This window comes from Onychostoma macrolepis, chromosome 07, assembly GCF_012432095.1.
Source record: "Onychostoma macrolepis isolate SWU-2019 chromosome 07, ASM1243209v1, whole genome shotgun sequence".
In the NCBI taxonomy this organism is placed as follows: Eukaryota; Metazoa; Chordata; class Actinopteri; order Cypriniformes; family Cyprinidae; genus Onychostoma; species Onychostoma macrolepis.
The window spans coordinates 19,381,937-19,408,282 of NC_081161.1; the positions used below are offsets into that span (position 1 = coordinate 19,381,937).

General features: G+C 37.7%; 1 protein-coding gene across 7 annotated transcripts in view; it reads right to left on the reverse strand.

Annotated features, from left to right (window-relative positions):
- kcnq1.1 (potassium voltage-gated channel, KQT-like subfamily, member 1.1) overlaps positions 1 to 26,346 on the reverse strand; it is a 36,089-nt gene that overhangs the window by 2,215 nt on the left and 7,528 nt on the right. The window contains exons 3-17 of one of the 7 annotated variants that reach the window (XM_058781873.1): positions 21,225 to 21,351; positions 21,060 to 21,138; positions 20,852 to 20,948; positions 19,679 to 19,819; positions 19,433 to 19,543; positions 19,251 to 19,346; positions 19,042 to 19,143; positions 18,029 to 18,167; positions 17,897 to 17,923; positions 17,611 to 17,664; positions 17,397 to 17,523; positions 6,361 to 6,436; positions 2,423 to 2,517; positions 2,174 to 2,220; positions 1,923 to 1,984 (exon numbers count right to left, since the gene is read on the reverse strand). In XM_058781873.1, coding sequence (XP_058637856.1) covers positions 1,923 to 1,984; positions 2,174 to 2,220; positions 2,423 to 2,517; positions 6,361 to 6,436; positions 17,397 to 17,523; positions 17,611 to 17,664; positions 17,897 to 17,923; positions 18,029 to 18,167; positions 19,042 to 19,143; positions 19,251 to 19,346; positions 19,433 to 19,543; positions 19,679 to 19,819; positions 20,852 to 20,948; positions 21,060 to 21,138; positions 21,225 to 21,351 — 1,380 coding nt within the window. The other 6 variants (XM_058781871.1, XM_058781874.1, XM_058781872.1 and 3 more) reach the window with 6 other exon arrangements.

The following is a 26,346-nucleotide window of genomic DNA, read 5'->3' on the forward strand; positions in this document are numbered from 1 at the left end:
TCTATTAAATATTATAAATTTGAAATTTGATGGTGAAATATCTTTAATTGGGAAAACACAATATAAAGTATTTTAGTAGTCTGAATAAACAGATTAAATGTATTTTAAATAATAATCCATAAAAACATATAAACTCATTTAAAAGGTTGGGTTCAGTAAGATGTTTTATGTTTTAAGTATAAATTTAAGTTTTATTTAGTGGCAATAAAGATATGTATAATGTAACAAAAGATTTATAACTCAAATAATGTTTTTTTTCTTTTTTTTTTTTACTTTCTAATCATCCTGAAAGAATTCGAAAAAAAAAAAAAAAATGTATCATGGTTTCCACAATAATATAAAGCAATACTGGTTTCAATATTCATAATTGTAAGAAATGTTCCTTGAGTTCCTTGAATAATAGCTGCTGAAAATTCAGCTTTGTCATCACAAGAATAAATTGCATTATAAAATATATTTTAAAATAGAAAATTATTTTATTTATTTATTGTAATATTTCATAGTATTGTATATTTACTGTATTTTTCATAATAATAAAAAATGTTTTTGTAACATTAAAAAAAATGTTAACCCCAAATTTTTAAACAGTAGTGTTATATGATTAAATAAATAAAAAAGGGAATATTAAAAAAGATTGTTTCCCAACATAAAAATGCCCTAATTGTGAAGAGAGTTCAGCCAAAGTTTAAGAAGAAGACTGTGTCAGCAATGCAGTAATGAGTTACTTCAGATGGCTGTTTGCATAAATGTTAAGGCTATTTGTTCCTGTTTATGCCAGACACTGCCTGCTTCCTGTTTACCTCAGAATTATGGGAAGAAGAATGACACTGTAAGGGGCAGGGTATCCTGTTCACAGACTATGTTTAATGATACATTTTCAAACAATTCTTTACAAAAAAAAAAAGTTTAAGATGGTGCGTCTTGCTGGGAAATACTTAATTTGGCTGCTCAATGCATCAGTCACTAGTATTGCCACAGAAATGTGCCTAACATTACAAAAGCGAGCCAATGAAATTCATTTTTTATATAAATGAATAAAAGGCAGCACAATTGAAAAAAGATGTCATCTCTCCCTAATGATATTTCAGCTATGAAACCCGTAAAAAAAGATCTAATTCCTCTTACAATGCTTTTCTAAACATTCTCAGTAAAGAATTTAAAACATGTCGGACAGGCTTTTTTCAGGCATTTCATAAAACGAGTCAATTTGCTTCTTACTCAAACATCTATGAGAGACAAAGGGGGAGAAAGAGAGCGAGTATGTGAGAGAGAGATCATGTGAACAAGTGTGTACGCTGTTTCGAGTTCGTGTCTGGGATGAGAGCTGTTTGTAAAAGGATTTATGGCTGGAGTGGCAAATGAACAGGAGCAGAGTGAGTGTTTGTAGAGCTCCTGAATCCCCGTCATTCTGAGAGGCCAGCAGACCACTCACTTTTACACACACACACACACACACACACACACACACACACACACACACACACACACACATAACCCAGAAAGCTGTTCTTTTTAGAGTCTTAACACCCTTATCAGCACACATCACTCACAGAGAATGTTTGAGAAGTCTTCAAAAAGTGATGTTTGATTGAATGCAGAGAAAAAGAGAGGTTCCCTCTGTCTCCAGGTTAAGGCTTGATTAATGAAGCTTACAGATCCTTATCAGTAGAGTCCTTGCTGAACCAATTGTGCTGTGTGCATTTACTAATAAACTAAAAAACTGGAACTTGTTATTGTTATACTAATGAGTAACCTCTTGGAAATGCATGGTTTCTGAGTTTATTGCACAGTAAAATTCAAAAGCATGTGGTATTAACTGAAAAGATATTTCAGAAACTTGAACCCTCAATAGTTATAAAGTTTTCCCTGTGTTTTTACAACAAAAAAATGCTATAAATGTCCAGTAATATTCAAGCGCTTACCTTCTCTTCCATCCTGTTGAGTCTGGAGCCAATAGTATTTATGCCTTTGTCTTTCATGCGCTCTAAAGGAGACAAAAGTGGTGCCAAGAAAAACATCATAAAAACGCTCCATAAACACGAATGTGCCCTTAGACTGCAAGACAACAATAAACAGCAACATTAAGAACAACGAAGGGGTCAAACTGTAGCAAAACAATGTGTGGGGTTGAGGAATGATAGAGGAGAGAGGGTAATGAATGACCTAGCTTTACCTGAACTAGTCTGGAAGAGGGACAGCTTCCCTAAGGACTGATCCAGTCTGTCAGGGCCAAGTGTGCAGTATGGGAAATGTTGATGTACAGAAATGGCAGATGAAATGTGAGAGGAATAGTGACAGAGATGGTATAATTTTGCTATTATACCTATAAAATGTCATCCATGTATTGCAATGTTAAAGTAAACACTTTTCTCAACACACGCTTAACTGCTGCTAAGTGATACAAAGTGAGTCCTCATCCCACCTTCTCTGTAGCTCCTTGATGCGCACCATGAGGTTGAGATGACCCTGTGAATACTGCTCAATGACATCCCTCACATCATACGGCTTACGTGCTTGCTGCAAAAACACACATCCATGCAAAACAGCCAAAATGATATAATATTTTAATTGTAATTAAATAGTAATATATATATATATATATATATATATATATATATATATATATATATATATGTACACACACACACACACACACACAGACATTTTTTCAATATTATTATATGAATAGTATGCTCAGCATTTACTTGAAACTGAAATCTTTATACAACCCGAATTCCAGAGATGTTGGGACGTTTTTTTAAATTTGAATAAAATGTAAACTAAAAGAATTTCAAATCACATGAGCCAATATTTTATTCACAATAGAACATAGAGAACATAACAAATGTTTAAACTGAGAAATTTTACACTTTTATCCATTAAATGAGCTCATTTCAAATTTGATGCCTGCTACAGGTCTCAAAATAGGTGGGATGTGGGCATGTTTACCATGGTGTAGCATCTCCTCTTCTTTTCAAAACAGTTTGAAGATGTCTGGGCATCGAGGCTATGGAGTTTTGGTGTTGGAATTTGGTTATGTGGTTTTGCATTGTCCTGCTGAAATACACAAGGCCTTCCCTGTAATAGACACCATCTGGAGGGGAGCATATGTTGCTCTAAAACCTTTATATACACCGAAAAAAATGATACAAATTTTTTTTAAGGTAAGTGGCTGCAAACAATTTATTTTAGCTACATTTAGTTAAAAAAATATGTTGAAAGTTAGGCCGTGTTCACACTTGGCGTCTTTTTTGACTAGAAAAAGTCGACAAGAGCGCTTTTTTAGTCAAATAAAAAGCTGGCAGCGTTTTGGTTACAAATAGCAGCCGAGGGCGTCTTTTGTCTTATAACAACAGCTGAAATGTCGGCTTTTGAAGTTAACGGCGAGGGTGTCGGTTCACAACGGCGTTTGTGGGAGCGCGACATTATACGGGGAAGGAAACTGTATGGTGCTTCCAACAATTTAGTCCAGGAGCTCCGGTTGGATGATGCACGGTTTCATACTATTCCTTGTGCTCCGAAACTAGTACGATCTGTCTACCGGCCATCTTCTCCTTTTTTCTTGTTGTTTTTGTTGTTATGGAAACGACTCGCCACTCGCTTGTCATTGGTCAGCTGTCAAAAAGGCGCTTGACGTAGGGCGTTTTTTCAGAAAAGTTCAACTTTTTTCAACTCGAAAAGATGCTCTGAGCTGCAGAAAAAGACGCCGGCAGTGGCGTTTTAAAAAGCGCTCAGGACTTTTTTGAAAACACGGTTTACTCCATAGGATTATAATGTAAAACAGATGCTGGTAGCTTCAAAAAAGACGCCAAGTGTGAACACGGCCTTAGTCAACTAAATTTGTTTCTTTAAATGTAGCAAAAATAAATTGATTGCAACCACTTACCTTAAAAAAACTAATCAAAACTAAACTGTTCAACTAATAATTTTTTTTCATTGTACCTTTCAGCATTCATAGTGCCTTCCAAAACATGCAAGCTGCCCATACCGTATGCACTTATGCACCCCCATACCATCAGAGATGCTGGCTTTTGAACTGAACGCTGATAACATGCTGGAAGGTCTCGCTCCTCTTCAGCCCGGAGGACACGGCGTCCGTGATTTCCAACAAGAATGTCAAATTTGGACTCGTCTGACCATAGAACACTTTTCCACTTTGAAACAGTCCATTTTAAATGAGCCTTGGCCCACAGGACATGACGGCGCTTCTGGACCATGTTCATGACGGCTTCCTTTTTGCATGATAGAGCTTTAGTTGGCATCCGCAGATGGCACGGCGGATTGTGTTTACAGACAGTGGTTTCTGGAAGTATTCCTGGGCCCAGGATTTTAGTAATGTCAATGACAGAATCATGTCGATGAGTGATGCAGTGCCGTCTGAGGGCCCGAAGACCACGGGCATCCAACAAAGGTCTTCGGTCTTGGAGATTTCTCCAGTCTCTCTGAATCTTTTGATGATGTTATGTACTGTAGATGATGAGATTGGCAAAGCCTTTGCAATTTAACGTTGAGGAACATTGTTTTTAAAGTATTCCACAATCGTTTTACTCACTCTTTCACAGATTGGAGAGCCTCTGCTCAGCCTCTGCTTTACTTCTGACAGACTCTGCCTCTCCAAGACATCCCTTTTATAGCTAATCGTGTTACAGACCTGATGTCAGTTAACTTAATTAGTTGCTAGATGTTCTCCCAGCTGAATCCTTTAAAAATATCTTGCTTTTTCAGCCCTTTGTTGCCCCCGTGCCAACGTTTTTGAGACCTGTAGCAGGCATCAAATTTGAAATGAGCTCATTTAGTGGATAAAAGTGTAAATTTCTCCATTTAAACATTTGTTATGTTCTCTATAAAATATTGGCTCGTGTGATTTGAAAGTCTTTTAGTTTTCACTTTATTCTAATTTAAAAAGCATCCCAACATTTCCGGAATTTGGGTTGTAGAAGTTTTTACTGTCACTTTTTTGATCAATTTAATGCATCCTTAATGCATCCTTGTTGAATAAAAGAACAAAAAATACTGAACCCAGCCCAAACTTTTGAACGGTATTGTATAAAAGGAAATATGTGCATAGGACCTATGTTTATATGTAACTTAAATATTTATATTTAACATAAATTTAAATTAATTATTATAGTACATTTAGCTTTTATGATTTTATGATAATTCTTACACTTTGAACTCATATTAATTGAGAGAATGCATTAGTACTTTTCATAATTAAACTTTCACAATGCAGGACTATTCAAGTGACATACAAAAAAAGTTAATTTTTTCCTTACACATTTCTAAAATCTTGATATGATCTTGCCTAGGGCCCTACTGGTTGGCCCTGTATATGAGTGAAACTTTAGATGAAAAGTCTGAAGAATCAAATAATCATAAGGGTGAACTCTTTTTACTTAATACACCAGCCTAAAAAATCAAACCAGCCCAAAGGGGAAATATTTCCTTTTGATTCTCAACTTTGAGAAAACCGATTCTCATCTGCTGACACCAAACGTACATCCTGATCAAACGCTTAATCACTGCTCTCAGGGCATATCGAGCACAGGTGATGATTCTTATGGCTATTTAAATTTATTTGAGCTTCCTGACTAACACGGGGGAAATGTGTAAAGCTCCACGTTTGCTACAGAACTTAAGCTCAGTTTGATTAACGTCAGTGAAATAACCAAACATTCACACATCTCCGGCACAAATTACACAATTCAGGAGAAGCTAGAGCCATTCAAAGGAGGGTAAACACTGTCATGACATCAGACACAGCAAATCTAGCCAGCAGCATCTGACAAACACTCCAAACTGTGTGTTCTGTGTCGCAAGAGTGTGTGAGAGGAGGGGAGAAGGACTCGGAGAAAATAAGGGGATTGAGAGATGACTGAGGCTATGGCGGGTCAAATGAAAGGCTGGCGAGATGATGGGAGGGCAAAGAGAAAGGACAAACAAAGTGCAGTAACGAGTATCAAGTGTCGCACAATCGCACAAAAGAGGAGAAAGTGTGTAGGACAGCGATTAAGGTAATCCTTTGACATCAGCATGTATTTTTGAGGACTCAGGCAGAGCATCTGCTGTTACTGAATGAGTCCAAACTCTAGATCTTCCCTTCTATACATTTCAAAAGACACCTTTTTCGCTGCTTACACTGAAATTCATTAAGGAATGTTAATTACTGAAAACACGTGAATTTAAAAGCCACTGATGTTTCTTTGTCCGTAAAATCACGCTCTTGCTCTACAATCAAGAGTAACAAATCTGCATTTCTGCTCATATTATTACTAATAACAACTCTGCTAGCCCTGTAACATCATGCTGATTTGATTAGCCTTTAGTTGCGTTTGCAAACAGAAAAAAAGAGAATTTTACCTGGAACTTCTTTCTGGCCACAAAGTAGAACATTCTCTGGATCACACGAATAGCAGCTCGATGGGAATCCCGCAACCTGTGTGTTTATATGTCATGATTAGTATGGAGAAAGATACTTAAAGCCCATTATAAAGGGATAGTTCACTCAAAATGAAAACGGTGTCATCGTTTACTCACTCTCATGTCATTTCAAACATGTATGACTTTCTTTTTCAACTGTGCAACACAAATATCATTTGAAAAATGGCTGATTTTTCCCTCACAATGAAAGCCAATGATGTTTTGGACCCCACTGACTTTAATTGTATGGGCAAAAACATTCTTCAAGATATTGTCTTTTATGCTCCACAGAAGAAATAAAGTCATACAGGTCTAGAATGTCATGAAGGTGAGTCAGGATACATTTTTGATGAACCATCCATTTAAAGTGATAGTTCACTCAAAAATGAAAATTCTGTCATTGATTACTCATGTCGTTCCGAACATGTAAAACCTTTGTGCATCTATTCCCCTGAACGCACATCGAAGACTGACACCGAAGAGAAGACATTTTTGAATAAAGTCATTATTTTGTTTTCTTGGTGCACAAAATGTATTCTTGTAGCTTCATAAAATTAAGGTGGAAGCACTGATGTCCCATGGACATGATGTCCCTATTTTAACAATGTCCTTATACTAACCTGGGCCTTGAACCTGGTAGTTCCGTTGCTGTCAATGGGGGCTCAGAAAGCTCTCGGATTTCCTCAAAATTTAATTTAATTTGTGTTCTGAAGATGAACGAAGGTCTTATGGGTTTGGAACAACTTGAGGGTGAGTAATTAATGACAGAATTTTCATTTTTGGGTGAACTATCCCTTTAAGTCTTAAGATTATAGAAGAGTTTTACAGTTTTAGGAAATGAGAATTACATTTCTGATGTAGATGTTTTATCTATGGTCATAAATGTGGCATCTGACATTATGGTTGTATATGTCATCCCTAACTCAGCACAATCAATGACCTTTAACATTTTCAATATCATTTGCAAAACAATCCTATCAGCCACCAGCAGGCCCTTCAGGTGCAGCCCAGAGCCACTCCAGATGCTGTTAATGTGGTCAGGACTTTTAAAAGTGTCCATTGAGCACAAGGGTCACGACCAGGACACAGTGTCTAAGAGAAAACACAAGGTTCTCTCTGCTTTTCAAAGGTTTCAAAAACCACAGCACTGAGATTTGTTGGGGGGAAGGGCGCTGACTCCCAGGAGACCCAAGGTTATCTAGGGGAACGGGACATTGTCTCAAAAAGAAAGCCGAAGTATGAGAGGTACACTTTCTCTTGCACGACGGCTATATGTGATATGTGCCTGTATCATGTTAGCATGCTAAGGCTCATGTCTGTTGCATGTCACTCTGACAAAAGATGGAGCGCACTCACACAAGTTTCTTTAAAATGCATTAGCTGTAGACTGGCTGCAGGCTATCAAGCCTCATTGACTTAATGGACATGGCTGGCTGACAGTTTCTGGTTTCTCCCTGGCTGCGGGCTACAGGGAAATGAGGGATAAGGCATATGCCGTGCTCCAGGCAACTGCCAATTTACTGCTCTTTGGTGCCATACTCTAGACTTCAAGCAGCATCCCTCTGGGTTATATTGCCAGTGGTTAAATAGCAAGCCTTCGTAGCTTTGAGCATTATCATACCCACTGCAATGCAACGCCTGTTGAGTTAGCATTAAAAGGGGAGGAAAGGAGGTAATGGAAAACTTAAGATAACAAAAACTGTTACTATTTTGCAAACTTAGTATAACTTAGTTTATGATCTATTTCCATGCATATATATGCTTGGAAACAGCTACACATTATAATTATGATAAAATAATCAAAACTAGTATAACAAAAAATAGAAGCTACGAATTATGCTGTAAACCACAGTTATGATTAACAAATGTACATTATTCACTCTTCACTTGTTTACTGCTTTTTCTTCACTCTCCAGTCCAACTTAAAAATACATAAATATAATTAAAATATTAATTTTGTAGAGAAATTAGTATTGGCACAACATATATTTGTCGAATTTGATATATTTAAAATACTGCATTTAAATATAACAACCATGAAAGGTCTTTATACCATGAGAAACATTCAGTCATGTGGAAACCATTATAAATACACTACTGTTCAATGGTTGGTTAAATCATTTTAATTTTTATTTATTTTTTGAAATAAGTCTCTCATGCAAAATGCAGTAACATTGTGAAATATTAGTACAATTTATAACTCCTTTATAATAAATATAATATAATAATTTTAAAATTTATTTCTGTGATTGCAAAGCTTTGGTGTCACCTTCAGAAATCATTCTAATGTGCTGATTTGCAGCTCAAGAAACATGAATGAATAGAAAGCTCAAAAGAACAGTATTTACTTAAAATATAAATAGTTTGTAAAATTCTTTACCATCACTTTTGATCAATGTAATGCATCCTTGCAGAATAAAAGTTATATTTTTTTATAAAGTCATATTTATACATATATAAGGAAATGAATTCCATTCAGGTTTACACCATGTCAAGTGCTGCATGACTCTTGAGCAATAAATGTTTATGGTGATCGGTGTGACATGCATTTCAGAGATCAGTATGGTAGGAAGATCACGTTTTGGTGGAACGTTATTTGAAACTACAGAATCCAAACTGATAAGTTAGAATCTGCCAGCGATCTGCACAGAGTTCAGGAATCATACCTCCCTGGGTGTTTGTCATTCCAATGGAGCATGCAAAGACGAGAGAGAGAGAGAGAGAGAGAGAGGTGGGGGACATAAGAGATAGAACATGGGAACCACCCCATCTGTCCCTGAGGCAGTGCCACTTCCTCTCTCCAGTCATGGTTACCAGCATAGCAACGCTGGTCTCATGACCTCAGCAGGGTCACCATCTGCCTCTAGTGCTGGCACAAAGCCTGGCTAATGGCGAACACTGGTGGAGACGTACGCAAAGGGAGAAAGACTCCCACTGGGACAGAGAGAGAAAGAAAGAAAGAAAAAGATGGAGAGAGACAGACAAACAGACAGATAGGGAGAGAAAGAGAAAAGGAGGCGATCATATGAGGTCTTCTTTCTGCCAAAGGCAGACTGCAAATCTCTCTTCCGTTCCCAATCTTTTTATTTTTTTGAGCCTGCTAAACAATAGCAGCCAGATGTGAAAGAAACTGCATATCCACTGGAGGGCCACAGATCACTGGAACACGCAAAGACGTTTGTCTAGACAGCATTCATGCTGCATTGTGTACCTTAATGTACTGACATTGTGATTATTACAAAACAATAATCCCACATCGAGCAAGACATAGTCAACATTTGTTGAGAAAAATATCAAAGGGATCGTTCACAAAAAAAAAAAAAAAGAAAAGAAAATTCTGTCATCATGTCCAAACCTGTATGTATTATTTGAAGCCTTTATGTATAATGCATTTTAAAGGTAGTCATAATATGATTATGTATGTATGTATGTATGTATGACCCTATTGATTTTAAATGCAAAAAAAAAACAGCATAAAAGTTTATCAAACTATTTTTTTCTTGCAATTTTGACACTTAAAGTCTGAACTGTGAGAAAGACACAAGATTTAAATGTGCAATTCTGAGAAAAAAAGTCACTAGTGCAAGCTTTTGCCACAATTCTAAAAAGAAAAGTCATAGTTGTGAGATACAAAGTCTTATGTGTGTGTGTATTTATAAAAAATGTGCAAGATGTAATCAGAATTCAAAGAAAAACATGAATTGTGACATTCAGCACATTAGAGAAAAGTCACAATTTAACTTTTTTTAAATATATATATATATATATACATATACACACATGTGGCAGAAACAGGCTTCCATGATATGAGCTTGACATTGACAGAAGTTTAATTTTTGGATGAACTTTAAGGCATTGGTTTACATGTTAATGTACAGCTGCATTATATTTTATAAGCTGATCTGAGATCTGAGTTTGCGTGCTTGTACATGTAAATAGCAAGTGATGTTGTATTTGTGACAAAGGCTGTCATAATTGCACCAAATAAAGATCAAAGAAGTGCGTTATGGGAAAGGAAATAAACACGCCATTAGTACCATCAACACTTCAGGCCAAAGTCTCAAACTCCCCACCTCCAATTAACTCTAACGGGGCATGTTCAACAACATTTGGTCTGAGGAGGTGATCTCAGCTTGGCTCTACATGCAGTGTTAGATAATAACATCCACCCTTCTGTGCATCTACTAACCCTCATTAGTGGAGGGTACATGAGAGAACACCTGATCCAAGGTCAGCGACCGCTCCTTAGGGCAACATGTGCAGCATCTTTTGTATTGATTATTATAGTGCTAAACTGATTCGATTTTGGGGACGGAGAGCAAGAATTCAGAGGGGAAGGAGAAGCTTAAGAGAGATGTGAACATATTACTGACCAAATTAGTTCTTATATAAACTGCATAAAAATAACTGAATCTGCAAAGGTAATAGAAATTCAGTGACATTTTATTTTGATTGTTTGTATGTTTAAGGTAGGAAAAGGAGCCTGCTATTTGACCTCCCTCTGCTAATCTGAGCGTAATCAAATGTAGATAAACAGGAAACATAACAATCACCGGGCTACACTCTAATCTTATCACTGGAAAGCATCCATGTACACACACACACAAACACTCTGTTTCACACCAGCATGGCCTCAGCAAAAGACAAACTCAATCAGACAGATGCGTGCGACTAAATGAGAACATGCAAAATTACAGAAGGATAATGATAAATATATGTCCAACACATAAATAATTAATTTACATTGAAAGAGATTCATGAAGATGAGTAGTCACCAACTATCTATTTTCCTAATTCATGTTTTCATAATTATTTTAGATTTCAGAGCTGTACATTTGACTTAATTTACATTTGTGACAGAAGCTTTTCTCCACTTAATTAAATTGATTTAAAAAGTGACAGTAAAGATTTTATTTCAAATAAATGCTGTTCTTTTCGACTTTCGGTAACACTTTAATATAGGGAGTAATTCTCACTATTAACTAGTTGCTTATTAGCATGCCTAATAGGAACATATTGGCTGTTAATTAGTACTTAAAAAGCACATATTCTACATCCCTAATCCTACCCAATACCTAAATTTGACAACTACCTTACTAACTATTAATAAGCAGCAAATTAATAGTTTATTAAGGCAAAAGTCATAATTAATGGTTTGTTAATAGCGAGAATTGAACCTTAAAACCAAGTGTGACCCAACTTTCTATTCATTAAAGAATCCTGAAACAAATGTATTATATATGTATGTGTATGTGTATGTGTATATATATATATATATATATATATATATATATATACATAGAACAACCACTTTCAACATTGATAATAATAAGAAATGCATCTTGAGCAGCAAATCAGCATATTAGAATGATTTCTGAAGGACTGGACTAATGACTAATTGCCATCACAGAAATAAATTACATTTTAAAATATATTAAAACAGAAAGCAGTTATTTTAAATGTTAATAATAGTTCATAATATTACTGTTTCATAAGAGACTTCTTTTAAAAACATTTAAAAATGTTTTCAAACTTAAACTTTTGTTTAGAAACTTCAACAGCATGATATAACTTACAACTCAATCATCCCAAAGGAACGACCCGCATACTCAAACCCTCCCTAATGTTTTGTTACGTCATATGATGAATCACAAACACATGTCAATTACCACAATGTCCCCCACAGAGGCCATGTGCACTCCTGTGACTTGTCTCAGCGAGTCAAAGGATGAAGACCTTTGTGTGGCGGTGTTGCGCCACAGGCTGCAGGATCGTGGCACTATGGCACTAAAAGGCTCATGGGGGCCCTGTGTGTCTAAGAATAGCTCTGTGGAAGAGGAGGGGAAGAGTGCTCCGATTAGCCGCGGTCTGAGAATCACGAGGTTTAGAGGGCTCTGCTGCGCGGTACAGGACATTATCCCAAATATCAGCTCCGTCTTCCCCTTCAAGCTCAAATACCTCAATGACATTTTAATAAGTGGTCAGCTGAGATAAGGGCCACTGAGGCAGTAATGACTGATAATAGCTGACCAGAGGCTGGACGTTGTACGCTGGGGTAAAATCCTGGGGCGTAGTCTGGGCCGCTAGCCAGAAGCCATCACACACACACACACACACATATGTGCGCACAAAGACGTGCGGGCGCAAGATGCTCGCACACACACGCAGCAGGGGTCCCTCTGGTTTCAGCCTAGCAAAGATCTCTTTCATCCTGAGCATCAAAGCGCCAGGCGAATACGGAGAGTATTAAATGTCCTTAAGAGGAGTGACACACAGCAATGCAGCATTCACTTTGACATTGAGTCCTCCGCTGCTATACACCATGACTAAATGGCTTATGTCCCAAACTTGTGGCCTCATATGATCCTAAACATTACAGCAGCAAAGAAACTGACAGCGTTCATTTCAACGCATGTTCTTATACACCACCAGGGGCCTCCAAGCCTTTTGTCATATCGTGTTGCCAGCTAACAAAGTCACTAACTTTGCTGGGCCGTCTGAAAGAAACCTGATATGGCACATTGATTTTATTTTCACAAAGTGAAACGGAAATATTAGTGCTCAGAGATAACAAATGTATTGTTAAGGAGGCATATGTATTATGTGTGAATTTTTTAGAATTTGAAAAAGCTGTTAAAAGAAATTCTGTCATCATTTATTGTCCTATGCATCATTCCAAACCTGTATGACTTTTATTCTTCTGCAGAACATAAAAGATAATTTAAATAATATTTGAAAAATACTGTTTTTTTCCTCATACAATAAAAGTCAGTGGGGTCAAAATCAACAATGTACCATACTGACCTTCATTATATATGTACACACATATATAAATATATATATACAGTGTATATATATATATATATATATACTGTATATATATATATATATATATATATATATATATATAAATATATATAAAACACAGAGAAGGTTTTTCCAAAATATATTCTTATATTATACATTTATTGATTTAGAAGACACTTTTATCCAAAGGAGCCTACAAATGATTCATCAGGCAATAGCTATTTCATTTTTTTTTTGTGCTGTCAAATGATTAATCGCATCCAAAATACAAGTTGTTAATAACAACTTTTATTTTGGATGTGATTAATCGTGATTAACCATTTGACAGCACTCATTTTTTTTAAGTCAGCAGGATGCGATGAGTTTTCAGCCATTTCTTTAATATTGTCATGGATTCGTCTGTCCGGAGACAGGTCAGGTTTAGAACAATAAGAGAGTGAGTAAATGAAGACAGAATTTTTTGCATCAGCTGCTCATAATGTCCAATTTTTTGCAACCGCTGCTCGCAGGAATTTGTCCGATTAGTTGTCAAGTTCACCATGTGCAGTGTTCAGTTACAAACTTCTACCGAGAGTCTTGCTGGGCTTTTGGTCTGACAGCAAATGAGAGAATCATCTGGGATGTGTTCTTTCTTGCTGAGCAACTCTCCCTCTCTCTCTGTCTGTCTTTCACTGCTTGGCTGACTCTCGCTCCATGTCCCTCGTTAGCTCTAACACACTGTAACGAAACACAATTACTGTTAAGGGGGGAAGAAAAGGGGCCGTGACGGGCAAGATAAAGAAACTTGTGCTGGCAAGCCGCGCTGAAGAGGCATTAGTGAGCCAATGTTTCTGTCCCATTCAGCACGCCTCACACTCCAAATCACACAGGCATACTCTCATCACAAACACTACACTCAGTTCTAACAGACAAACCTGAATCTGTGTGTGGGAAATATTTCATATATTTAACTGTTGAATCAAAAATACCATCAGGAAACATGGTGATACTCAAAATTGAATAGCTTAGTAGTACCTTCAGCTCTTAGGAAAATATGTATATAATGCTCTCGTACATAAAATTTCTGTGAAATTACCAGCATGGAGATTATTGCTCTGGAAGACAAGAGTGTTTCTAACAAAAGTCACTGTTGCACTCTCTAGCCCAGAAGCCCATTACGACTAGGGCCGCTTGTCAATCAGGCTATTGTTGGCGTGTGTAGAGCTGCAGACAATGGCTCTTTGTCTCTGCACCAGCATAGACGGCCTGGCTTGGCCTCCGCCACTAGAAGTCCTTCTCTGTTTACTGAGAATAAATCAATCTTTTCAACTCGGGTCTCCTTTGGTAAACCTCACACCACAGCCCTACAAGACTGCAGCATCAGATACGTGCGAGTACAAATGGGCACTTTCAGAAACACCTGCGTTTGCTTTGATTTCATCTTTATACCTGTGTCGCTCTGGACAGGAGTTTATTTTCTTTGATCCAGGCAGCTGCGAAAAACACCTTTGTATTTGATATGAAATAACGACTATGACTATTTTCTGAAGAATTGCTTTATTCAAAACACTTTAAGAGCCTTCAAATGACAACAAATTCATTATCTCAATACACCACAACCAATCCTAAAGTTTAATATTTAGTAGTAAGAGTGTGTAGGTAGTGCTGATATCCTCCAGTGTGTGTTTTAAGAGCGCAGTGGTCAGAGAGATGTTTCTGTGGCATTGTTCTTTCCCCACCCCCAATGCAGCCGAACTGTTTCAGCTGCAGGCACGAGGAGGCTTTTGTGCCTCTCCCACCTCTTGAGTTAACAGCCTGGGTCAAAGGTCAGAGTAGGACAAATGTCCTAAGGGAGAGGAGAGGAGCAGACAGGAGCGAAGAGGAGAAGAGATCGAGTAAGATGAGAAAAGATGAGCAGAGAGAAGAAGAAACATTATGGTTCTGGTCTTTTTGAGTCCCCACCCTGCTCTGCTGGACATAAACAAATAAACATGTACTCACACCCACACCCACACCGAGCAGGAGGAGAAAGAGAGAGAGAGAGAGAGAAAAGAGAGGGAGAGAACAGCCAGCTGTTGCCATTGCATCTCAGTGTGAGGCGAATGAAAGCTCATTAAACTTCAAAGATCAAATGAAAGCTTGTAGTGACAAGGCCCCTTTGTAGAGGAGATGCAATATGTCTCCTAAGATTGAGGATTTAGAAAGGAATCATGCTTGATACTCTAAAAAATAATACCTACCTAATTAAAATTCAAATCTCTTTTAAGTTGCTTTGGTGGAAACCACCTACATTTTTCCAGATGATTACATTCATCTCAGCATATAAGCAACATGTAATTGTATCAATTCTGACTCTGAGATTAATATCATAGCTACTTCAGCTACAGCTTCAGCTCCATCAAGGTCAATGTGAATACGCAAGAACTGTGCAAAGAGAAAAACAGAATAGTTCCCAGATTGTGTTTCAAATTATGCTTTTTCTCAGTTTGACTTTCCACATCACCCTATATAAATATAATACACATTTAAAGCAGCAATAGAAGGATTTTGCCAAGAGTATGTACACTCAGAGAAACTCGTGCTTTGAAGTGCCAGGAGAAGGGTTTGGTCTACAAAAACACCTCCACTGCCCTCTTGTGGTTTCTCAAAATAAATAAAGCTTTAAACTGGAAAAAACCAACCCAGTCTCATAAAAATATGTATGTCTGGGTACTTTTCGGCAGCACCGTTTTTACATACCTTGCTGCACGTTTCGCGGCAGTTTCATAGAGAAATGTCCACTGAGTGGCGCTAAAACACGGGTTCAACATGTGAACCCTGGCACGTTTTTATTACATTGATATAGGTACGTATTGCTGTGTTTTTATTACGTTGCTTCAGGTAAGTATTGTGGTGGTTCAGAATTCAAATATACGGGGACTGTCGGTAAAAGTTAATGGTCTATCGTGCTGGAAATATGCCCTACACCAAACTCAACCCTAAACCTACCCGATAGTGTTGATAAATGCAAAACTGATGTAAAAACACATTTGTTGATGCAACTGTGCCACTTGAACTTCCTTATACGCAGATTTGAACTGTTTTGTCGAACCGGAGCTCCTCTCAAGTACGTCTCTGTACTCCGAACAAACCTACTGTCTATGAAAACCCATAGATATGAAGCTGGATATATGTGATGCTAACGTTCAAAAGTATCAGTTTTCAAATCTCCCAGCATATATTGTTTTTAAGTCATGACATAATATTCTTCAAGTAATTGTGCGAAAATGACGCTTTATTAATCGCAACTCTGTAAATTTGTGTGAAAAGGAATAAAAGGTGTCAGAGTTTTACTGCCTCTAGTGTTCATTTCTTTTGGAAACTGCAGTGATATGTACATATTAGTACGTATATAACGTCTCGCGAAAAAGTGCCCCCAGGTACATTTTTTGCCGTGAGACCAGGTAGGAAAAAGCCCCCGAACATCTTTGTATTTCCAGATAATAGAGGCCTAAGGTTAGACGCTCTAGAGTGGAGGATCCCATCGCAAATGGAAAGGGGCTCTCTGGATAATCTAATGGGATGTATACCCCCAACAGAGACATGGTTCATTAGATTATTCAGAGACGGGATCACTCCATTGCCTGCGTAAGTAAATGGTTTGCCGTATACACAGGCCCTGCGCTGTTCCACATGCTGAACAGCTAATGGGCCAAAGAGATTCTGATAATGACCTCCTCTCAGGCAAAACACAGCCTGCAACATAACCACTCTTCATGGGAATGCTTTGGGGCCCACAAACATACACCGTGCACTTCTTCTTCTAGCCATGTTTTCACTTGAGGTGGGTGGGCTTGGAAAGCTGAGATGTGTTCCAGCAGAGATGGCGCAGATGTGTTAAAAGTGTTTTAAAGATTTGAGCCGAGATTCCAGTGACTGCAGAGATTAGCAGGATGATTAGACCCCATTTGCATTTACAGAGGCAATATTGTGAGTGTGAACTGCAGGGGTGTGCTAACTCTGACACCATCAAGCTAACACTTTTTAAATTGCCCATCCACTAGATATCGCATGACGTGCCTTCCGTGAGAGTTCTGAAAGATTATAAGTAGCTGAAACTTTCTGAAACTTCAATAATTGACTGTCTGCTGTCTACAGTTGGCATATAGACTCGGTTTAAATTATGCTAAAAATGGTACGTTCTTACTCACTGAGACACATGAGTGACTGGAACGAGCGAAATCTCCCGCTCCAGCTCGGTTTCCATATCATCTGCGATGCTGCTGCTCCTCTGGAGCGTGGGCCGAGGCTGCACTTCCAAAATCCCAGACTTTCTCCCTAAACACACGCAAAACACACACATCATTTCAGACTGAGACTTTGCATTTTCCCATTTCAACAAGCCAACAAAGTTTTGTTACCTACCTGGTGGTGTAGAGAACTGGAAAGAGGATAGAGAGTTCCAGGATGGCACCCGCTCTGTGAGGAGAGAGATCAAACTCGATGCTTTCAAAATGGCACATTTCAAATCGAATGTGTATTTATTTTATACTGTGACGGATATGAAGGTTTACATACATAAAATGGCATGTGGTTCAATTAAAGAGTCAGTATTATAAATTTCTCTGTGAAAAAAGCAACCAAAACAAACAGGAATGGGAATGGTAGTTAGCAAGTGAGTACAGACACATAGACACTGACTGGAGCTCACCACATCTTCTGTGTGTGTTTGCCCCTTCTGTGAGAATGAAGAGGGGAAGTGAAGGATACCAGAGAGATGCTTCAAGAGCGTGAAAGAGCGAGAGAAAAGGTCAGCAGTATCTTAGTTTATTACTGGTGATACCTGACTGTTGAATACTGCACACTGTATCTGATCCACCATCCTTCCCATCATCTAAGGAGTCATAGGTTATTGAAGGTATGGTGGGAGAACTCGGTCCATCATCCTTGTCATTACTCTTCATTTTCTTCCTCATCTTCACCTACCCAAAGAAAAAATCGACAAAAGATTTTTAAAAAATGTAAGTACTTGAGAAACTTTAATGGTACTACTTATTCTTTGCTGGTACTCAAGTTTAAAACAAGACATATACTATTATATAATTATTTCACCGTATAAATGAGGATATCTGGCCCTCACAAGTACACACACACACAATAAAAAACTAAAACCATTTAAAATTGTTTTTTGTCAACTGAAATAAAGCTGAAGTAAAATAAAATGATAAACAAACAAAAACTTAAAACTAAAAATGTTGCTTTGGCAACTAATTGAAATAAAATAGAGTTGAAGTACTAAAATAATTCAAACTGAAATAAAAAACAAAACAAAACAATAAATTATAGCGGAAATATAATTTTTTTGTTGTTGTTAAAAAAAAACACATAACAAAATTACTAAAACAAACTCAAATGAAAACTAAACTAAAAATGAAAAATAAAGCTAAATCAAAAGATTAATAAATGTGACCCTGGTGACGACCAGTCATAAGGATCAGTTTTTTGAAATTGAGAATTATACATAATCTGAAAGCTGAATAAATAAAGCTTTCCATTGATGTATGGTTTGTTAGGATCGGACAATATTTGGCTGAGATACAACTATTTGAAAATAATATAATTTTGACCCATACAATGTATTGTTGGTTACTGCTACAAATATACCCGTGCTACTTATGACTGGTTTGGTGGTCCAGGGTCACAAATACTGTAATTTTATATAAATTATACTATATTACTAATTAGAAAAACAAGCTACTACTCTTTTCACATAAGAGACCAAGTTTTGTGTTTGTAAATTGCTGAAGTGAGTCTGTTCGATCTGTGCATGCATGTTAAAGTAGGTAGGTAGCCTACCTTTAATTTAGGGCTGGACACTGAGCTGCTCATGTTCCTTTTCACAAATAACTTATAGGTGGCAGAATCACGGTTCTCTAAGGCAAAACACCTCCAGGATGCCTTCAGCATGAGAATAGAAGAAACAGATCGACTCTGGAAAGTCTGACCATCCTCATGACTGACAAATAATAAGCAATATTACATTTATAGGCAACAGTAAGGCACACCTGTATCAGACATGCAGCTGCAGGAATTTGCCTGTTGAAGTGTTTTTGTCTCTGTTTCTGCTGCACCTTCAGAGCAAAACCGGAGCCTAGGATTCCCTGTGGGGAAATACTATCATTCTTCTCATACACTGGCCTGCTGTGCGAGGAACAATTGTTCTGGCTATTAAATCTTTGTAACTTACAGCAGGGAGGGCAAAAAAGGAGATGGCAAAGACAGAGAAACATGATGCAATGGTTTTCCCTATCCAAGTCTGAGGGACCTTGTCTCCATAGCCAATAGTGGTTACTGTCACCTGAGAATATGTACAGAAAGAACATTGACATGCAACACCCATTACTCAACATGATCCAGTTCATTGATGTATGCCTTCAATTATCCATGTAATAGCCATTGTGTCAGTGAAAGGTATGGGTGGGGATCTACCTACCACACCCCACCACAGAGCATCAGCATAGCTGCTAAACTCTGTGAAACCTCTATCATCCACTGCATCCTTCTCTGCCAGGTACACAAAGTAGGAAGAGAAGATGAGCCCAAGGAATCCAATATAAAGAGTTGTGATCAGTTCCTAGAAAGAGGAAACACTGTAATGCTCTATAATGTTAAAAAATAACAATTCTTCAATTATATTTTGCAGCTTTAGTGCTGGGCAGAGATTCAATTTGATTCCAATTTATTTGGGTGTGTTTCAGTCATAGTGTTCATTTAGCACACACTTTCCTGTTTCATTATAAAATGCTATCTAATGCCGTAAATTACAGTATATGGGGAAATGTTTCATGTAGATTCATTCTGAATTATTTATTAAAAGTATCGGTTCAAGAGAGTCATTTGTTTCCAGATTCTGGCTTCACTTTTATGGTTTTATTCACAAAAAATCTACACTAAACTACTTCACTAAAATGTCTCGATTTAGAATACACTCATTGTGTAGTAGCCTATGTTCGTTTTTAGGCAGATCCTGCAAGGACAACTCAATAGAAAGATGTTCATTGCCATTATTTAGTGGTACACTGTCTTTAATGTATCGCATTCATATCATTCAGACTGCAATCATTAAAATTAATATTTTACCCAGACTTAAATGGCGATAATCTCCTGTTGGTTCTAATAAGAACTTTTCATTTTAAGAGCGTGAAACCTAACTGATTCCTAAAACACTGGCATGTTAATGGATCATTTTCACAGACTGGGAATGCACATTTCCATTAGAAATTAACACTGTGATTTGAATATAGTTTTTTTATATTATTATTATTATATATATATTTTTAAATCATGTACATTTATAACACTATTCAAATACTGAATGTAAAAAATACTCATACAACACTTCTGTGAGGGGATAACTGTAAACGTATGCTCTTTCTGACTGTACTGCATGTCCCTATATTTTCTCCTCTTTGAAAAACCATTGACAATTGGATTTTTTTCTTTTGCTGTTGAAGAAAATAGGCTTTGGTCTGCTGAGTACCTCTACAGAAATGTATCGCATAAAACGTTTTTTTTTAAATCATAGGTTCTTTACTGAGATCCATGGTTCCTTTAACATCATTCAAAACCCAGGAATGTGAAAAACAAAACAAAACATATGCTTCACCTGCCGATGAATAAAGACTACTGATCCAAGAAGCCGCCAGGTTCCTCCCTGTCGATCCACATGCAGCATTCGCAGGATTTGAAGGAAGCGGACTCCTCTGTAAACAACATCATGTCATGACTTTAAAACAATGCAAAAGAGTTACATCTAAGTCTCATTAATCCTGTGCCACAAGGGACAAGACCCTGGACTATAATATTAACCTCACCTGACAGTAGAGGTGGCAAATACCTGACCTTTAGAGCCAAATGCCAATACAACAATGGAAGCCACCACCACAATCAGGTCTAGAACAAGAAAAACATGTGGACAGGTCGATAACAACAACCAGAAAACTCAACAGGCCATTTTGAAAATGAATTTACACACTCACCAATAACGGAAATGGGCTTTCGGGCAAAGCGAAGCCTGCCCTGAATTCCCACATATTTACTCCGGCATCCGGCTGACCACAGACGTACCGCATACTCAACACCAAAGAACCCTACCAGCACTAATTCCTGCAGAATGAAAGAGACAGACACACTACGCTTACACAAAAGAGCACTAAATGCATATATTAGTGATATTATGCGCTCATGACGTTGAGAAATGACTGTAACTGAGACTTAATGTGAGATTTACTAGAACATAACAATGTAAGTATAAAGGGCTAATTGATTCGAAAGAGACATAATGTAAAATGCTGTCTGACAATATAACTCTGTAAGTACAGGGAGGTAATTTATTTGAGAAATGAGACGTCCGCTTTGAGAATGGGTTTAACAATACAGCTTTATTATGTGGAAAATGTGAATGGCTGTCATTGTAGAGCTTTTTGGCGATCTCGATATTCCTCATGAGGAATAGCATTGCCTTTTTAAAATATTTATGAGGTATGTCCAGAACAAAATCCTCCACTGTGTGCTGTGCACCTATTGCAACTCAATGCTGCAATCCCATGACTGAGATATATAGTGACAGCTCAATAGACAAAGAACCCATTGGATTAATCGTATTTGTTGTTTGTATGGGATAAAAGATAATAGCTGAATAAATAATTTGGCCATGCATCATTTGGAATGTAGTTTGCAATTCATAAAGCATATAATGCTAATATACATGGGATGCGTGTAACAGATGCGTATTAACACTGACACAGGGCTGCGTGAAAACACAGGACGGCTGGTTCATGGTCATGGCCAACAACAGCAGTTGCCCTCGTCTCCTTCTTAAAGAAGAGAAAACAAAAGAAGGCTGAGAGTCTGCTGAGCGCAGGCCCTTTGAGAGCTGTGAGGAACCAGACATGTATGAGTTATGAGGCTGGCCGTGAAGCCCTCTGTCACATAAGCAGTCTGGAGAGCTGGATCCGGGTCTGAGAAGAGGCTAAGAAGGAGCTTGGTCAGCTGCCTGGGGATGGCTGCTGGCACAAAGCCGGAGAGTTCGCTTGCCTAGCCTGTCTAAAGCTCCTCCAAAAATGAAATGAAATTGCAGGCACAGCCCTAGCCTGTGGGAACAGACAGAACATGAGGTGTGAAACAACGCATAGAAGCAGAAAAGTGAGTTGAACCAGCTGAGGTTACAGCAGAGGAGAGAGACTGCAAGCAGCTCGACTGAAAGTAGGCCAACTCACTGTTTGTCATGTCAAAAACGTAAGTTATATTTTTAGGAATATTTCAGAAAATTACAACAATCATTTCCCACTCCTCATTATTCATTTATGTTATCAAATAATACAAGAAATTTAAAACTGCCAATAGTTAAATTATAAGTCAACATTTACTCTTATGTTTTAAAGTTCTACTTTTTGTTTTAAAGTAGCATAATATATTCAAAATATTTCAGAATAGTCTTTTCTAACTCTCTAATTAGATGTCCGATTAGCAGTTCCCACTCCATGCTGCTGGTACTTGCTATCTAATTAAATCTAGGCTTGTGATCACACTGACCAGCTGTCATTCGAAAGGTCTGGGTGGATGGCCAGTGGGCGACAGAGGCCATGGGATCAGTTTTGGGGGGAGGGGTTGGTATAGGGTGAGAGGAAACAGGACCCCAGATGCAAGGGCCTCTCTCAGTTACCATGGCAATGAGATATCCCATCCAAAACGCAGCTGGAATGCGGTCGCCAGGGTGAGCAGAGGAAGGGTTCACTGTAATAACAGCAAGGGCCAGCTGACCCTTGTCTTCAATCTTATAAGATTACATTAAATATTAAAAATGGACTTACTATGAGCTTGCGACATGGCATAGAGTGACTTCTACTGCTCTAGTCTTTCATGCTCTAGCCAAAGCAAACACTTGAAGTCTGATCATAAATAATAACCGGTGGCATTAACTAACCCTTCACACTCTTGAAAAGAAAGACACAAAGCAAACAAACTACTGGTATGGCATTATGTAGTCTTTTAAGGAATTAGTTTGGAATCAATGAGCTTTTATAGGGATAGTTCAACCAAAAATGAAAACTATGTCATCATTTACTTACCCTCATGTCATTTCAGATCTGTACGACTTTATTTCTTCTACAGAACACAAAAGATGATATTCTGAAGAATGTGTGACAAAAGAACTTTTATGTTCCTCAAAAGAACTCAAAGTCATACAGGTTTGGAACGACATGAGCGTGAGTAAATGATGACAAATATTTCACTTTAACTCCTCTGACTGAAAAGTCACACATTAAAACGTTGTTTGAGAAGATACACAGATTTATCTGTATTCTCTATAGTCCTTCACATCCTGTCACACACAACAGAAAGGCATTGGCTACTGTGTTGGGGGGATGTAGCATCTTATCAGTGCAAATGAGATAAAGGTGATTTGTCCTAACACCTCAAACAACACCAGCATTAGAAATGAATATTTAAAAACTCTAGGGGTTAGGACGTCCTTTCACTTCATAACAGTGAATGTCACTTCAGGCAAATAAGTGCACCTCATGCATATTCTCTGCGGAACATCTTTTGAAAAGCTGAAATGCACTGGATAATGTTTAGTTTCTATTAGCTGCATGAATCACAAAAAGCCTAAAAGCTCCTTTGACCCAGGGTTGAAACATTACCGCAAATTGCTCGAATATAGCAATAAATGCTCATTGCACATTCATGGTGGTTTCAAATAGGACACATTTCATCATTATATAGGCTTTTGTTCATTTACAGTTTTATTAGCCATTCGTGGGGGGCCTCGGTTAACACGAGCCCCTAACTGACAAAGAGAGAGACATCTGTGTTCTGTCCAATTAAGGGAGGGTTCTATCTGTAGCTGATAATTGCCTGGAAAAGGGGTTAGCACCTCGTGGCAGGACTACTGTCCTCACAACACCTCGAGACAGAGCTTGATGATGTGTTATCACACTTAGCATATGGAGGAAGTCTGATGACAGCTATGACGCTTCATATGGGAAGCATGTGAGAAGTGAGATCACAACCCTTGAGGATTTCTCAAGGCGTGTGGTGTTGGGACTGCGTGACTTCCAGCACCCGTGTGTGGCGTAACGTCCTGTGTGACTTCTGCCGCCTACCGCTGTCACGCAGGTAATGATCATCCTCTGAGGCTTCACTCCACAAGTGTGACACACACAATAGACTTTTTTGCTCACAGAATAGGCTCAGTTAATAAGTGTCTGTGGCATGTGTGTGGCTAAGTATAGTGCTAATGTGCAGTAGCTGTCCCTGCTCACCGCGAAACAATGTCAGGCTAATATGGATTAGCAGGGCCTATCAAGACTATTAGTGGCTGACACTGGAAAAAGAGAGTTGAACAATTGATCTAAATTAATGATTAATCTGCACTTAGTAAGATTTGCCTGATAAGCTTTAGCTTCATTTACATAAGCACTTACTCAAAGTAAAAAAAAGAGAATCTGGGGATCTAAAACACAATATCTGCTAAACCAGTACGGTAAATGATGTGTTCTATCTATATTTGTTCAAAAATATATTAAAAATGAAATACATTGACTTCATTGGAGGTGTTTTTTTTATTTCTGAATTAAGATTTTCATTGTGGGACACCGTCCTGATATCATGAAGAAGAAGAAGAAGAGCCTAATTACAAGAACGCAATTTATTGTAAAAGTTTATCATTATTTTGTAGGGAAGAAATATTTCAACAAAACTGCTCCACTGCCTATTAATATACAAAAAATCTTCTGGTCACCATATGGCCCAACCTACAAGCATAAAAAAAAAAAAACATAAAACCAAAGATGTGTTCTCGTCTTAGGACAACTTTGATAACCATTTCAATTTCAAATGTTGATTACTGCATATATATATATATATATATATATATATATATATATATATATATATATATATTTGAGAATACCAAATATACACCATCATGACAGTTTATGCCCCACAATAAATATGAATATTTATTCATAAAGTAAAAAAGTCAGTAATATTTATTCATAAAATCAGTGTATATACGAATTTCATGTTTTTTTATGTATCTCTTTTTCCCCAACAAATCAACATGTACACTCACATGTGTTTCACAATATGAATACAAAGACTACATTTCAAAGAACTTGGAATATATATTTAATTTTTTACTTTCTCATGGATACTCTTATATGTCTGTGACCCATAAACATTTAAGTGTTGTAAGTAACTTTTGATCGTGGCTTAGTGAGCAGTTTGAACGTCATGAAGAGATGCAGAAAGGGGCAAGTCTGCTTTTGTTTGGCTCAACAGCTGTGAGACGCAATGTAGAGGGCCTTGCCTCATTAAAATAGGGTGTGAACTGGGTGGGGGGTAGGGATGACATGGTGGTTGGGTCTAAACTAAGGTTTCGGCCCTTAAAACAAGGGTTCTACTTCCTGTGAGAACACCCTTCTCCCTCAAGTTAGTATCCACCCGTGCTAAAAGTATGCTATTTATTTGATTTCTGATAGTTACCCTTAACACACAATAGACAACACCTGTTGTAAGCTTGGTTAAGCTTAGGGCTTCTGTAGCCAGATAGCTAATCCAAAAGGGCCTTTTCTGCATCAAGACCTAGATTGTGGATTTAACTTGTGATGCGAGGCATCAACTAATGAACACAGCGCATAGATTTAATCCCATTAGCCGGTGGTCAGATTGACCTCTGACATGCAGTCACTAGTTATAATCTCTATCCCTCCCTTTCTCCTTTTTCTACCGGCCTTAGACAATTGATTCTCTTTTGTCTCTGTTCTTCGACCTGTAAACATGCAGCGTAAGCTTGCAAACAGGCATATTGCATGCTGGGGAATATTGACTAATCTAAATATACGGCATTGAGGCTCTGGACCTTTGACACAAAAAAAAAAAAAAAAAAATTGTTTTTGAATCCGGTATTGATTATGTTCATATTTAACATAGCCTCTGTCAGGAGGAAATGCTTCGACGAGCACATTAATTACTTGACAGACTGTGATCTGAATATTGATCAAAACAAAGCCTCAGATGTGCTAACCAGGCCTGAAGCACTTAATGCTTAGCAGAAACACTGCCATGGATTATTGAACAAAGTAAACATGATTT